The sequence below is a fragment of a genome, unplaced genomic scaffold, assembly GCF_019419815.1.
Source record: "Pyrus x bretschneideri cultivar Hongxiangsu unplaced genomic scaffold, Pyrus_bretschneideri_v1 Contig35, whole genome shotgun sequence".
In the NCBI taxonomy this organism is placed as follows: domain Eukaryota; kingdom Viridiplantae; phylum Streptophyta; class Magnoliopsida; order Rosales; family Rosaceae; genus Pyrus; species Pyrus x bretschneideri.
In genome coordinates this window covers 3,801,839-3,818,216 of record NW_025999668.1, presented here as the reverse complement: position 1 = coordinate 3,818,216, position 16,378 = coordinate 3,801,839, and the positions used below count along the sequence as shown (strand labels likewise).

General features: G+C 38.4%; 1 protein-coding gene and 1 pseudogene across 3 annotated transcripts; one reads left to right on the top strand and one right to left on the bottom strand.

The window, feature by feature from the left end:
* Window positions 1-422: 422 nt before the first annotated feature.
* LOC103935194 (pentatricopeptide repeat-containing protein At3g03580-like) lies at window positions 423-4,158 on the bottom strand. 3 transcript variants are annotated; one of them, XM_048591670.1, is made up of 4 exons: window positions 1,613-4,158; window positions 1,198-1,257; window positions 648-882; window positions 423-566 (listed from the first exon to the last, which is right to left on the bottom strand). In XM_048591670.1, the coding sequence occupies exon 1, from the start codon at window positions 4,084-4,086 to the stop codon at window positions 1,783-1,785; it is 2,304 nt and encodes a 767-aa protein (XP_048447627.1). In that variant the 5' UTR covers window positions 4,087-4,158; the 3' UTR covers window positions 423-566; window positions 648-882; window positions 1,198-1,257; window positions 1,613-1,782. The 3 variants fall into 3 exon arrangements, with proteins under 3 accessions (XP_048447627.1, XP_048447626.1, XP_048447628.1); XM_048591669.1 differs by having other exon boundaries at window positions 423-882; XM_048591671.1 differs by lacking the exons at window positions 423-566; window positions 648-882; window positions 1,198-1,257 and adding an exon at window positions 1,300-1,500 and having other exon boundaries at window positions 1,788-4,158.
* Window positions 4,159-13,944: 9,786 nt separating this feature from the next.
* LOC103927800 overlaps window positions 13,945-16,378 on the top strand; it is a 46,485-nt pseudogene continuing 44,051 nt past the window's right edge.

Below are 16,378 nucleotides of genomic sequence, written 5' to 3'. Positions count from 1 at the left end.
CTTCTAACAATTTGAATGAAAATTTGTTGGTTTTATTCAAGTGATATTACCCAAACAAAGGACCTTGATTGCGGAAAAAAAATGTTTTTAACTACTTGAGATATGCTCCTTGCATAATCTAATTTTTTTGGTTGAAACCTTGCATAATATATTCCATTCTTAATGATGGTATATTATTTTTAATGGAATTGTTAATTATAGTATTAACAATTTGAATAAAAGATTTATTTGTCTTAAACAAGTGATATCGAACAGATTACCTCAGTTGCTAAGATGAATACTCTCAGTTACTTGATAAGTTCCCTAGCACAAAAAGTGTTTTTGCTAAGTTGATCATTAAAGGTTAGCTTACAGAATAGACAGTTTTGATCGTCAAGTAACATTGTAATTTGGATCGCAAAAAAGAGTGACAATTTAGACCGTAGAAGGAGAAGATTCAAATAAGAAGGTTTCCTGACATTGGGTCAAGATACGGAACTTCAAAGACTTGGTTCTGGTTTTATACCCTACGACCTTCAGAATTTAGCTCCGACTTTCCAAAATAGTAATGTTGAGTTGCCAGATTTCTGGAAAAAAGGGAATCCACAACGGTAAAATCTTAGCCTTCCAAGTGAACTGATTAATGGTTGAAAAGAATTCAGTTTTACCATCAGAGTGTTCAACTATGGCTGTCAAGACTGTCGGTCTACAACGGCATTACCGCCAAATTTTGAACTTTTTAAGAAGCTTTCCACTTGTGTCTGCAATCTCAGGTTCTGCAGTAGTTAGCCTCCGTAGAGATGAGCTGGAGAGATTGTTCATATGGATGCCTGGACCGGAGAATCGCATAAATCCTCTCGAGAATTTCACATTATCTACGAGACACAAATCCTCGTGTTGCCTCTGCAATCAGAGCCACTTGATAAATAAACAAGATGAATTTTCAAAGTTCTGTTTATTGAAGGAAAGCAGTAATCCTTAATATTTTCAAAACTGAAGCCACACATTGTGCAACAGATAAAAAAAAACAATACCAAATCTTGCAATTTAAAAGTGTAATCTCTTGAATCGTACATAAGCCGAAATTTACACAATAAATTAAAATCGTTAAATTAATTATTAGTTAGAATTAAGAACTTTTTTTGTTAAATGTACGCAACTAAATCTATGAATAAGCAAGAAAAAGAAACGAAAATCTCTTGAAAAGGACAATCTAACCTCGGATCAGTGAATTAGTGTCTGCTCTAAATTCAGAACCCTCTCCTTCGGACATTGGACCTACACCATATGGTGCCATATGGTAAGACAAAAAGCAGACTTAATGATGCTATGTAAATTAAACAAAAGAGAGACAAGTGTAAATCAGGCTTTATTATCATAGAAGCATAACTGATGAACCTAAAGCTTATATAGCATTCAACAAGATACCATCAACATTAAGGAACATGAAAATATAAAAATGCAATATCTCATTCTTAAATAGCGTTTGTTCATATGAGTCTTCTACGCGGGAGAAATGTACTTTGAAGTTTTCAGATTTGCTAATTCGATGAACATACAAAAGAAAGATTTGGAAAAGGAAAGAAATGCAAAAGTTTCCCACAAAGCCAAAGGGTTATTCATCAGTCGTTACCTTCCATGGCAAGTCCTCCCCTTTTCTAATATATCACGTCTTTTTTCTCATCCATCTCCGAAGTCATGGTGGGAGAAGTTGCAAATCAGCATAATCTTCCTTTCCCAACAAACCCAAATGTAGCCCCAACAAACGTTTTGACCTCTATATAATTTTAAGAGGGACTATCCTCAGCCATTCTTTTGAATCTCCATCCAGCTAAATCCAGGATCTTTTGTGAGTCCTTTAGCTTGCATGCATTTCCGGATTCTTCTCACTTGATCCCACTTCCCTAAAGCTGCATATGCATTTGAGACCAAAACATGATACCCCGTATCATTAGAATTCAATTGAATTATCTGTTCTGAGACACGTGCAACTATATCTGTATCTCCACTAGCTCGACAAGCACTAAGTAAAGATCCCCATATACTCGCATCTGCCTTCATTGGCATTGAATGGATAAAGTCCTCTGCTTGAGCTAATAAGCCACACCGTGAGAGGAGGTCAACTACACAAGCAAAGTGTTCGATCCTAGGTTCAAGTTTGTAGTTCTTCATCCGCTTGAAGTAAGCCAGACCTTCTTCTACTAAACCTGAATGGCTACAAGAAAATATGACAGCAAGGAAAGCAAGATGATCAGGAAGGACACCTGTTGCTTCCATTTCTGCAAAAGTTCTTACTGCTTTCACTCCATCACCATATATCCCATAGGCAGAGCACATGGAGGTCCATGTCACCACATCCTTCTTTCTCATATGCTCATATACTCGTATGGAGTTTTCCAAACTACCACAGCTAGAATACATTTCTATTAGTGCATTCCCAACAGGGACATCTGAATTAAATCCTAACCTTAAAATGCACCCATGGATCTCTTTTCCTTGTTGCTTTGCGGCAAGCAAGGAACATACAGGCAAGATACCTAACATGGTGGCTGCATCGGGCATCACTCCCTCATTCCTCATTCTACGAATCATTCTTAACCCTAAACTACAATCGTCATAGTGAATGCAAGCAGCAATTATGGTATTCCATGTTACTACATCACGAACTTCCATAATCTCAAATACCAGTAGCGAATCCTTTATTTTGCCACATTTAGCATATATATCCACAAGAGCATTGTTGACGATAACATCTAAATCGAATCCCAATTTTACCGTATCACAGTGGATCATTTTCCCCTTGTCCACATCTGCTAGCTGAGTAGAAATTGACAGGATCATCACATAACTCACAGAGTCGGGTTTCACGCTACTCTTCATCGCCTTAAAAAGGTTGAACCCTTCATCAGAATAACCATTAAGAAAATAACCATTGATCAATGAATTCCACGACACAGCATCCCTACATTCCATATGATCAAATACTTCTTGGGAAGCTAATAAGTTTCCACATTTTGCATACATATCAATAAGTATGTTATTTGCCATAGTATCAAATTGAAAAGCACTTCTTTTCATGTAGTCATGAACATATCTTGCAAGCCTCAGATCCCGTAAATGAGCACAAGCACGGAGAACAGAAGTGATTGTTAGCAAATCAGGTGTAAATTCATTCACCATTTGCTTAAACAAATTTATTGAGTCTTTAAACAACCCCAACTGAGAGTACCCACAAATCACAGTGTTCCAACTAACTGAGTCCCTAACTACCATCTTCTCGAAAAGACTTTGAGCATCTTTTAACCAACCAAATTTGAAGTACATTGAAAGAAGTCCATTGCTTACTAAAACATCAGCATGGACCCCAATCTTCTCAATCAAAGCATGAACTATCTGACCCTCTTTAACATCAACCAAGCCTCCGCACGCAGGCAAAACACCAGATATGGAAAAAGAATCCGGTAACAACCCATCCATTCTCAGCCTACGAAAATTTTCCAAAGCTTCCTCCCAATATCCATTCGAACTGTAGCCCGAAATCACAGTATTCCACGACACAATATCCCTTTCAGGCATTTGCTCAAACAGTTGCCGTGCTTTGCCAAGTTCTCCAAATCTACAATACATGTCTATCACTGCATTACCAATGTACAAGTCTGATCCAAAACCCATTTCGGAAACACGCTGATGAACAATCATGCCCATTTCCAGATCACATAACGCAGCACAGGCATTGATCACCGAAGGAAATGTATACCTATCAGGTCGAACATTCAATTTATCCATTTCAGTGTAGTGGTCAAGAGCTTTTGAGTAAAACCCATTGTGGATAAGCGCTCTGATGATTGAATTCCATAGGTAGGCATTGCCTTTGGGAAGAGCTTGGTGGAAAACTGAGAGGGAGGAAATGGGGTCTCTGAGCTGAGCATATTTGCTTATGAGTTTGCCGGAGAAGAAGACGGAATGGTGTAATCCTGAAGTGACAATCTGTGAGTGGACTTTGTGTAATTCAGTGCAGTTTTTAGCAGAGGAAAGAGCTTTTGAGAATAACGGATACACAACTTCTTTGGTACGGCAACTTATACTGCTCAAGTTTCCAGTTTTCATGAATACGGATCGAAATGACGGCTCCAAGTTTGGCCCCGCGTCGATGTTTTGAAATAACAAGTAAAATTTTACAACGCGAGGATGTGTCCCACAATGGGGTCTTAATATCCCACGCGCTATTTACACCTCGTTTGATACGCCTATCTCCATCTAAGGGGTTATATTTAGTCCGAATCATAGTTATGTAAGAAATTATTTTTAAATAAATAGTGACAAATCATATTTATATCTCATCTTTAATCATATAGATTATTTTTTAGCCCTCAATAATTTATTATTTTTAAATTTTCCTTTTAACTTTATTGATTAATTGAATTAAACTACTATATTAAAATAAGTTTATCAGGACATATTTTGAGTATCACTTGTTACTAAATGAATAAGGTTATCCGGATATATTTTGAGTGTCATTTGAATAAATATTGAAAAATTTAAATTTAGATTATTGGAAGAGGTAAGAGAAGAGTGTGTATGAAAACAGTGTTTGAGGTGAATAGAATGTGAAGAATTTGATTAAAATGAGGTAAGATAGTATGAAATAATTAAAATGATGTGAAAAATAGTGTAGAAATGACTTTAAGTAATTATAAAAAAAAAATTAGATTTTTAAAATTTTTCTTTTTTAAATTTCGTCCTTAAAAATAAAATAAAAAACCCAACAAATGGGCCGCAAGGCGGGCTCAATATGCCCAGCCCTATGGCCGAATTGCTCTAATTTGCCTTAAGTAAGATCCATTTGGTTTTAGCCCAACTTTCCATTAGAGTTGGGTTTTGTTAAAAAAAAAAAAAAAAAAAGGTTAAAATTGGCCTATGACTCTATATCCTTCTCCATTGGAGATAGCCTCTTCATTAAATTCAGACTAGCTTAGATAGGAGTAGTGTTCCACGTTTGGTTGAATAAGGATTTTTTTTTTTTAACAAACATATTATCTACATTAAGGAGTGGGGAAGTAGGCTAAGCCTCATAATGGGCTAGTGAATGTGGTTCAAATTCATATTTGGCGAGAATTGAACCTAAAGCCTCTCACTTACAAGTGAAGAGGAATACCACTAGACTTTAGAACTAAGTGGCGTGAGTAAGGATTATACTTGGAGCAACTTTTCTCCATTAAATTGCCCTTTTAATTGGGTGGTTTAATTCCCACACCTAAGAAAAATAGCTCCGGTCCATCCAAATCAATGGGGCGATTCAATGGGCCCACCCACCCAAGGCCTATCGATCGGGCCATTTTTGTCCGCTTTAGTGTAGGAATGGATCCATGATTTTAAACTCGGGAGATCCCAATAATAAAGGTCAAAAAATTTATAGACAATATTGAAAATTTAAATATAATACATTTCATTCAAAAATCATATGCAAAACAATATTACAAATTATAAAATCATAATTCAAACGTCCATTACGATGTTTCATAAGTTACTTGGGAGTACCTAAGTTATTGGTCATCTAATGTGAACCACTAAATTTAAAACACCGGTAAAATGAAACTCTCCCCAAACTCCCACTATCTCTCTAACCAAACACACCATTTTTCTCTTTTACTAGTTTCCAAACATCCACCTTCTCTCTCACTAAGAACACAGCTACCATACCTCCACCAACCGCCTCCCTCCCCTTTCTCCCGAAGCCATGGCGACTCTACCCCCAAATTTCACCAACCCATGACAGATCATATCCATCTCACTAACCTTATGAAGGAAATTTCACCCATAAGAAAAATTACTAAGGTGGTTGAAATAATTTGGGGAAATTTGGGCTTATGTACTGCCATGAATTCCATGATGAAGAAGTCTGACAATGACAACGGAGTGCTGCCATGGCTTCCACGATAAAAATAGGAGGATTTTGGGGCAGGTTTGATAGACGACAGAGAAAGGTTGGGGGAGAAATGGGTGGCACCAACGGATGAGACCATGGCAGAAGCAAGGATGAGGGAGGCATGAAAGGTCCCTATTTTCTTTCTTCTCCGTGCGCAGTCATTGCAACCTGCAACCTACAACCTGCACAGACCTCATGTTCGAGTACGAGGGGTCCTTGGAAAATTTCTAGCAACGGTTTAGGATCGCCGACGGATCTTGGAACCTCCCAGGTCCCTATGTAGATCCACCACTAAGTGGATTTAATGTTAGCATGAGGTCAACCACGTTTAATTTTATTTATTTATTTATTTATTATTGCGTCAAGCGCGTGGACTTCACGAGTGAGTGAGGGAGCATGAGCTGACCGGAAAGTGGTAGTGGAACCTATGCTACAAAGCACTTAGCCTTCTGCACATGTGGCTGTTGGATGAATCTGACTTTTTTAATTCAGAAAAAATAAAAATAAATGAAAAACATTTGAAAAAAGGGTTTGAGCCTACATGGCACAATCTGGGTTGTTCGATTGCAGAAAAATGTAAAAAAACAAAAATAAAAATAAATGAAAAACATTTGAAAAAAGGGTTCGAGCCCACATGGCACAATCTGGGTTGTTCAATTGCAGAAAAATGTAAAAAAACAAAAAAAAATGAAAGCATCTAAAAAAAAAAAAATGACTCACTTGGATTAAAGATCTCATTAGCACGGTATTAGCAATCTCGTTTTTTCACGTGGATTTTTAACAACCCGTCTAGTCTCGTCTTCTTCCTCTTTGCAACAACAGCTGCCTCTAACTAGCGATAGCAGCAACGACTTGGTCGAGTCGATAATTATCGACAAGCACCAGACGTTGTCATCGATCTGGTCACTGGACGGTAGTGCTTCCATGACAATGATCATGTTCAGGTGAAAAAGCTCACCCATTGGATTCTAACAGAACCCACCATGGGGTTTTAATTAACAATTTTTTCACCATGAGGATCACATTGAAAGTGTTGTCTCACCACTAGGACCAAGAAAAAATTTGGCCAAAATGAAAATCTAAAAAACGAAATCCAGTGAGAAGAATAGAGTATAAATGACAATTGATAGTGAAATATAAATCTAGGTTTTATTAATTATACTGTCAAATTTTGAAGTTGACCCATTCACAAAAGTTGTAAAAGTTATCATTACAAGTGATTGCATATATATTTTTTTTTTTTTTTACATTTTCACACTTCTACGTTAGTTATTATTATTTTTTTCACTCAAACAAAAAATATTATTCATGAAGGTTTAGAGGATTTTAAAATTTAAACGACAACGTAACCATCGTCTAAGCATAGAGGATGTAATCACGAGCATTTGTATATTTTTTTTCATATTTTTCATACTTGCATATTAATTATTATGAATTTTTATTTATTTTGGGTCCCAATAAAAACACTATTCATGAATGTTTGTAGTGTTTTAAAATTTCAAGCTACGATGTACCCATCATCAAAATGTAGATGACGCCATCACCTATTTGCATATTTTTCACATTTTTCACAATTGTAAATTAATCATTATGAATTTTTAATGTGTTTTGAAAATTTTTATACTCCTTTATGGGAGATTAAATACTATGGCTATTTTGGTAATGTTCTTTAGTAGTTTAAATTAATCAAACTAACTTTTCTCTTAACGGGTTGAAACGGATGACCCGCGAGCAAACCGACGGGTTATCCACGGGTAAACCAATGGGTTCTTAATGTTTGACCCAATAACGACTCAATTAGTTAATGTATTAACTTGAAACTCGTTATTTTCGTGTCATTTTCGGTTGAGTTAACATATCGTGTAAGAAATTTCCAGGTCTAAAATATCAACACAAAGAGAAGAAGAAAACTCAATAAGAAATTTCAACTTATTGAGTTAGAGAAATATTCCCCGTTGGAAGCAAGAGTTGTTATACCAAATACAGTGCAATTTCCAAAATTCAATTTCTTCAAATTCCTCCAGCCACACCACAAATTCAGAAAGCTTTTCCTAAATTCTTCATCATACTTGTGAGAATTATCTACCATAACTCATATCAGCCAATTCCTTACCAATAAAATCAAACACTACATACCACTACAAAATTTGTGACATCCGTTCAATCAATATTAAGGTCCTACGGCCCTAGATCAAGCAACATATTTTGGTCTTTTTTGACACTTTTGCATATCACATTAGATGATTAATTCTTGTAAAGAATGTATCCCATAGATTGGAACCCTGTTCACTTGTGTAATTCTTCTTTCATTGAATTTCAAGAGTTTCCGTGTTCATACCCTCATCCTCGTATGTAAATATATTGTCGTATAAAAAAAAATGAAAATTGACACACCCCAACCCAGAAAGTCCACTTGGACCCTGAATCGAGCTGTGCTGGCCGACACCTGAAAGGTGACGAAGCCATAAAATGTGATAGTGTATAAAAAGTGAATGAATTTGAATCCAAAAGTGTCTAAATACCAGAGTGCGCTACGAGTGGGAGCGAACCCATTTCACGCGCAATGTCAGAGCATAAGTAAGGTACAGTAATGTGGGTAAGAATCATACCCTCAAAAATATCCATCAATACTAAGATTCGCCACAGATTCTTGTCGATACAAACTCAGCAGCTAAAACCTGGAGGGCACCAAACAGAAGGTGTGAGTAAGCAATAAAACCAAGCTTCCCAAAGTTACTACCTCTCTAAAAGTAATGCCCCTAAATGTAAAACCCGTATCGTTTTCCCTAAGACAGTACAACATATATACATATATCCAAACCATACTCGGAAATGACCAAAACCACGGTTTGCCATCAATCCACCATACATTAATAAGTAGGCCAAATGAACTAAATCAATACAAAGTGATATATCAGTCAGAGTCATCTAAAATGACATGTACAACTTATCCGTATCTCATCAATCATGACTAGCATATAAGTCGGAGTCACCTATAGTGACCTGTACGACTTATCCATATCTCGTCAATCCTGGCTAGCATATAAGTCGGAGTCACCTATAGTGACCTGTACGACTTATCCATATCTTGTCAATCCTGGCTAGCATATAAGTCGGAGTCACTTATAGTGACCTGTACGACTTATCCATATCTCATCAATCCTGGCTAGCATATAGCTCAATAAGTATACCTGCACACGAGTCGGAACCACCTAAGGTGGTCTGTACGACAGGACTGGATGTAAATAAATACGCTCGAGTGCTACGATCACGTGAAGACTGGGCGAATAATCGCGGGTCACCTACGAGTCGGAACCACCTAAGGTAGTCTGTACAACAGGACTGTGCACCTACCTTGTATCCAAGGTGAGCATAAGGTGCGGGAGGTGAACATCACGTGAAGGACTGTGCCCTGGCCACGGGCGGGAGCACTAACACCGGGGTGCAGGTTTATGAGCTCTCAATGCATCTCAATATAACATGTGCAACTCATGGCAACCAGTACGACAGTATCGAAGTTGCCTAACTCATAACTGTAGTCATGCTATAACGTAATCGATTCAACTAGTACCATAAACTCACCTGAACTTACCTGGGTGTCTTGAGTTCACCTTTGCACTTGAAAGCATTCCCAGTAATTATATGCAAGTAATATATATATGGATATATCATGATGCAATCTACTACTCAACCATGTCGTAGCATTTTCAATTATAAACAATATGGTGTGAAGTGTACAATCAGTAACGCCCTACTCCCAAACTACTTATTTTCAGGGATAATTATCCATGACAACCCAATTAACTCTAATTTAACTAACTAATTCACAAAACTAAAACTTGTCTTTACCAATTTCCTTCGCATTACTCAATTTTCCAAGCAAGGCTTTTATCTCAAATATTTTATGGCTGTATCTAACGTCTCGTTAGACTGCCTACGTACCCTAAATAGGGATCAAGCCATTCGTAGTTCATATAGGTACTTCAAGCATTCACAATAATTATATGAAGGTAATATACCTAATCAATTTAAAAGTTTCGATAGAACTCTCAATAATATGCATAATAAAAAGTGGACGGAAGATCGGTCCTGAATGATCGGTCCCTGCCACGAAGTCCAAAAGTGGACGGAAGATGGTCAATTTTGCCCACGAAGCCAGCGGGTGCCTAAAACTTCCCGACGTCGATTCGTCGTCTTCGGTGGTCCAACGGGGTCAAGGTTGGTTGGGTTTTGCTCCTGGGATGATGGGCTACAAAGCCCAAGTGGTGGCATCGGCCATTGCTTTGCCGATTTGCTGGAAAATCGAGAAGGGTGGCCGGAGCACCATTGATTTTCGTCAACTTTCGTGGCCTCAAACTTCCACATCCCATGGTTAATCAAGGTGGTTCTTGGGTGGGTTTTGTAGAGGGGAATGAGAGCTTCAAGATGGTGGTGGTGGCATCGAAAAACTCCACCGGAGTTGGCCGGAATCGGCCTTGGAAAATGGGCACCCGAGGTGGGTGCGGGTGGACAAAAACCCATTTCCTTTTTTTTTTTTTTTTTTTTTTTCTTCTTTTCTCCCTCCATTTCTGATTGGGCTTCTTTAAATAAACACTAACCTTGAATAACCAATTTCGAACGTCCGTAACTATACCGTTATAATCCGGACTCGAAAACGGCTTTCGCCTATACGTTCGTACCAATGAGTACTATGAGGATATGCTAAAAGAATAAGTCCCACATCTTTCAAGTCGATGGTCAACGGAAGTCAAAGTCCTTACCTCTAGGGTAATTTCGTAAATTCACGCTTTTAAAATAAAATAAAAACGTAAAATTTGGAACGGTTTCCATTCATTTATATTCAGATTCCAAATATGTAAAACGTGTCACAAGTGTTTGAGATTTCACATCACAAGATAACAAAATACCCATATGTTCAGAATTGCTAGGTCCTCATTTTGAGGACCGATGAGGTTCTTTTGTATTTGAGCTCTCAGATACTATTATGGTAGATTAAGCTATCAACTTAAACAATCTTTGTTACACCGAAACACAATAATTGTAACAACCCGTCCCAGAATTTACGTAAGAAAATGGGTATTTTTGTATTTTCACTAAGTTTGGGGGATACCTTTCTTTTAAAAATTGTTTTGAGCCTTAATTGGTGAGCCCAAGGGGCCCACCCCCTGTTTTGTGCCCCGGTTCTTTCCCTTTCCCTTTTCCTTTTTTTCTGAAAAGTCTCTCTTCTCTCTTCTCTCTTCTCTCTTTCTTCCTCTGTGATTTCTCCATCCCCCCTCTAGGTCTGACAAGAACACACACACACACACACCCAAGCCCACACCTATAGCTCTTTTCGAACCCCATGGTTGTGTTTTGGACGTCAAATCACGAAGAAACCACCTCGGGAGACATTTCTCAGTTTTCCGGCGAGCACAGTCGCTTTCGAGGCGATTTCCGGCCAAACCACGGCGAGTTGGCCGGCGTGCGAGGTATCAATCTCTTCGTCTCGCTGAGTACTACAACTTTCCTTTTTTTTTTTCACCTAATTTCATTGAGTATTGAAGAAGTTATGCTCATTTGAATCTTACCCAGTTTCCGGCGGACACCCGTGGCTTCCAAGCTGTTTTCCGGCCAACTCCGGCCACAATGACGGGAACCAAGGGTATATTTCGATTCCTTACCTTCGGGGCTTCAATTTGGTATATTGAATGACATGTTTTGGTTGAGTTTTGAGCTCCAACGGAGCTTGGGATCTCCGGCCGAAATCCGGCCTTCTCCCTCATTGGACTCCGGCGAACACCCAAGGCCTTTGGGCCTTTCCTGCCAAGCCCAAAACCTGGGCAGCCCAACCCAACACCCTTTGTAATTAGGCCTTTGGGCCGTTTGTTTTAGGGCCTCTGGCCCGTTAACCCTAAACCCATTAGACCCAAACCCTTAGGCCCAACCCGGATCCAACCTAAGTCCAAACCCAATACCTAAACCCATTTACCCTAAACCAAACCCAAAATCCTAAAGCCCGAACCCGTGACCCGTCAGCGTTGACCAGTCAACGGTCAAAGTTGACTTTGACCTCGGGGGTTGACTTTTTGGGTTTTCGTGCGGGACCCCTCCTAGGCTAATTTCGACGTTCTGAACCCGTTTCCGATGTCCGTTTCCCCAAATTCAATCGTTTGAGTAGAGTTTGACTAAATGTAACCTTTATGTGCTTAGGGGCGATTATCTGTGGCGTTTCCTTCTTCGCTAGATGGCGTGGCTTTTCGACGGCAAAGTACTGTGAGTGGACCCCTTCTAAAAATGCATGTTTTAATGGTAGAATTGCATACACAGAAAAGCATGACTTTAAGATTATGTTTTATGAAACGTTTTGAGATAACATGCTTACTGAGGCTAGTTTGAATTATTACTATTTTTCCTATAACCCATGTTCTTATAGAATATCTGATGGATGACGATATGATATTTAGAACATGTTTAGAACACTTCTTTATAGTATAGATGATGGATGACTTTATACTATGAAGTTGATTTTCAATATATGTATGTTCACTGGTTTTGTACTTACCTAGTGGTCCTTTCCGCTATGGGACGTAGGGATAGATCCGGTCTGTCCCGGGCGACGGTTTGGTGTTGGCATAGGGCCTGGAGTGTGTTTTCCTCTGACTGTCTGCTCAGAGACGGGGAGCCGGCAAGGGGCCTGAAGTGCATTTTCCTCTGACTGTCTGCTCAGAGACGGGGAGCCGGCATGGGGCCTGAAGTGTTATATCGGACATTCACTAGTGTTTATTATTTATGCGAATTATGATTTGAGACATTGCACGACATGCAAGGCTTCGGAAAACCTATGTTTATCATTATATATATGTGTTTTCATAAAACCTGGGGGTTAGTATGTTGATAATTGTTTTATTATATATATATCAACTTGGTCCACTCATGTTTGTTTTGCGCCCCCTTCAGGACTTAGAATCGAGGCATACAATCCCGACGTCCAGGCACTTCCGCATCGGCATCTTCGAGTCCTTTCGGTGTAGGACCCACTTCTTTGTTTCATTCAATTTTATATTATTTTCTTTTAGTGTTCTAGATTAGTGGTGTGCTCTGAACACGGTCCTTATTTGCATATTCATTATTCTTTTATATTTATAACCCTTATTTATCCCTTGTTTTCAGCATTTGCACTCAATAAATGGCTTTCACCTTCGGGTGTCGGCCAGCACGTGCCTATCCTGGTATTCGGGGAATATCGGGGTCGGGGCGTGTCAATAATTTTCCAAAGAGATTAAGCTATCAACTTAAACAATCTTTGTTACACCAAAACACAACTTTACGCATGAAATTGGATACGTAAAGTTATTAAAGTTTATACAACTGGATTTGTTGGGTTAGATATTCGATGAGGCGATTAAGTTTTGTAGATAAAAGGGGTTTAGATAACGTGAAACTATCTTCTCTCTTCCTATTCTTTTTGGTCATATAAATTTGTATTTGTTTCCTTGTAAAAAAATTTATTTAAGTTGATAGCTTAATACTGAAAGTTTAAGCTGATAGCTTAGGATTGCACCTCTGCCCATATGTTACCGGTTAACCTTTATCTGTAGGTCTAAGTTACCATGTGTTCGTTTTTAAGGTTATTTCCAATGGAGAATGCTAAAGGTTTAAAAAACCAAGAAAGACCTGATCTGCCTAAAAACTCATCTCTAACCGATGACTGGACTATAACTCTATCGAACCTACTAAGCTATTTTTTGATTAAAGAAGCATCAAGCTTGCCATATGTAGTCCCCTCCTAGTCCTTTTTGTAAGGCCAGCTCTTCAGTTGTAATAGTTGATTTAATTTCAACCATTAGATTTGAAATGTTAGATAATTTAATTAAACTAACTAATAAATTTAAAGTCTAAACTTTAAATTTATAGTTATTAACCGTTCGGTTCGGTAGGAGATGGTTGAGCATGGCTATAATTTTGGAAGTTTCTCATTCCCTTCTCTCTTCTCATTTCACACATTATTTTTGTCTTATTATCTCTTTAAAAAATTGAGCACAAATGTTGATATGATTTAACGTAACCGTTGACGGATGAGAGAAAAGAGACATTAGGAGGGAGAGATCATTTTGGACGGGGTTTTGCCATAAGTTTGGAGATGAACTGACTACTAAACCTTCTCCGTCGACCGCTTTCGCTCTCTGAATCCTCTCCCGCCTACTGCCTCTCTCTCTCTCTCTCAACGTTACAACCACCAGATTCCGCCATTTACAGCCACCAGAATCCTCCTGTTCCTCTCAACCTCTCATCTGAACTCATCCTCTTCTTCCATTGAAGGTTTCTATTGAAGCTCGAACTCTTGGAGTCGTCATCCACTCCCTGATAGCCCATCGTTCGCTACGCTCACTTCCTGTCGCCGCCGTTGGTGTTGGTCCGCCCGATCACTGAGGTAAACTTCAGATTTCATGTTTTTTTTTCTACTTTCCGTGATTCTTAAAATATCAGGAACAAGATTTGGCTGAAATATCTTGCAACTAACTATGTGCTGTTAGTGTAATTTTTGATCTGGATGATCATTTTTTGTAATGAATTAATCGTCTGTTCGAATCGTTCTGCCCATTTTGGGAGATTCTCGTTGCAATCCAATGTCTGTTGAACTGCTATTCTCATTTTCCTCTGTTTTTCACGGAAAAGTATTTTCGTTCTATTGTTTTGTTTCAATGTTGATCAATGCTATTTGCTTTTTTCAGGATCAACCTGCTACAAATGACGATATAATTCAATGAGCCCAGACCACACTTCAAATTTCAGTATACGGTCAGTCTATTGCAGGTCCAAGTTTTCGGTTCTTAGTTTCCGGTTCAACTCTATGGCCTACCAACTGTTTGGTACTGGTTCTTGGTTTGGGACCTAACCAAGCCAAACTGGAATGAACTTTAAATCAGTAGACAGGCCCTTTCAGCTCCCAAGCATCCCACATCTTTTTTAATTCTGAATTCATTCCTCAATGGCTATAACTATAGTTTCAAACATGCGAACCCATTGGCTAATTTTGAGAAATGTAGGTCCGAGAACCCGCCCAACCTTCACAAAACACTCACTCTTTCACTCTCATAGACCTCATTCTTTAGCATATTGTCCATCAAATGACCTGGAACTTGGTCTTAAAAGTATGCAATCACAAGAACCCTGTAGTAGTACAAGCCAAGAACTGTTTTCATCAGCTTCTTTATCAGATTCTCTTTTGGTGGAAAATATTTTATTAGGTCTGAAGCAAGGTAACCTCACCTCTTTGTGCAGCTTTCTGTTTCGGTTAAACCCGTCTCTTATTGTTGTTGTTCTTTCTTGCTGCCGCGAAAATTTGCAACTGGGCCTGAAGTTTATTGATTTGATTCTGTTAAATAGTCCTGATTTTAAGCATTCGTCACTGTCTTTGAGTGCAATGATTCACATGTTGGTGCGTGGTCGAACAGCGTCGGATGCACAAGCTCTGATTCTTAGAATGGTCAGAAAGAGTGGCATTTCGCGTGTTGAAGTAGCAGACTCTTTGGTTTCAACTTATAGCAGTTGCGGCTCAAGTTCTTTGGTATTGTTAGAACTTATGTGCAGGCTAAGAAGTTGAGAGAAGGATTTGAGGCGTTTCAGGTGTTTAGAAGCGAGGGAGTTTGTGTTTCGATAAATGCTTGCAATAGTCTTCTTGGTGGGCTTGTGAAGGTCGGGTGGATTGATTTGGCATGGGTAATATATGGGGAAGTTGTTAGCAGTGGGATTTAGTTAAATGTTTATGCACTAAATATAATGGTCAATGCATTATGCAAAGCTCGCAAAATTGATAGCGTTAAATTCTTCTTATCAGATATGGAAGTGATGCGAAAATTAACTTAACACACAAATTAACCCTCTTTTGACAATTGTAGCATATAAATAAGTAGGGATCGTTCTTACACCGGGGATTAGGAGGGATTGTTAATCACTTGGATTTCACTCAACAACGTAAAAACACAATATAAAACACTATACTAGACTCAAAGAATGCAAACTAAACTTTAAAATACTAAAACAAATCAAAAGACTCAAAATAGCACAAACACACTCAAATCTGCCTAAAGACCACTTTCTGGGCAGTTTTGAGCACAAACCCAACTTTGGACAAAATTAAGTTGTAACTTGACTCAAGACTCTTAAAAACACAAACTAAATTGATTTCTAACTAATTTGACAATAAAGTAAAGGGGGATTTAGGGTTTGACGAAATTAAACTAAATGAACAAATTGCAATTAAAACAGAATGTAAATATGAAATTGATGAAATGGAATGAATGGATGCTAGCCAAGGGGTTCATCTCCACACATGTTACACTTGCATAATAAAAAGATTTCCAATTGCATTTCAATAAACCATGAATTCTCAACACCCCAAGTTAACTGTGATGCACTAATTAACCTTCAAATCTTCCTAACGTTATTGAATTGGATGATTGCATACGACAACCCAAAACATTTCCCACAAGT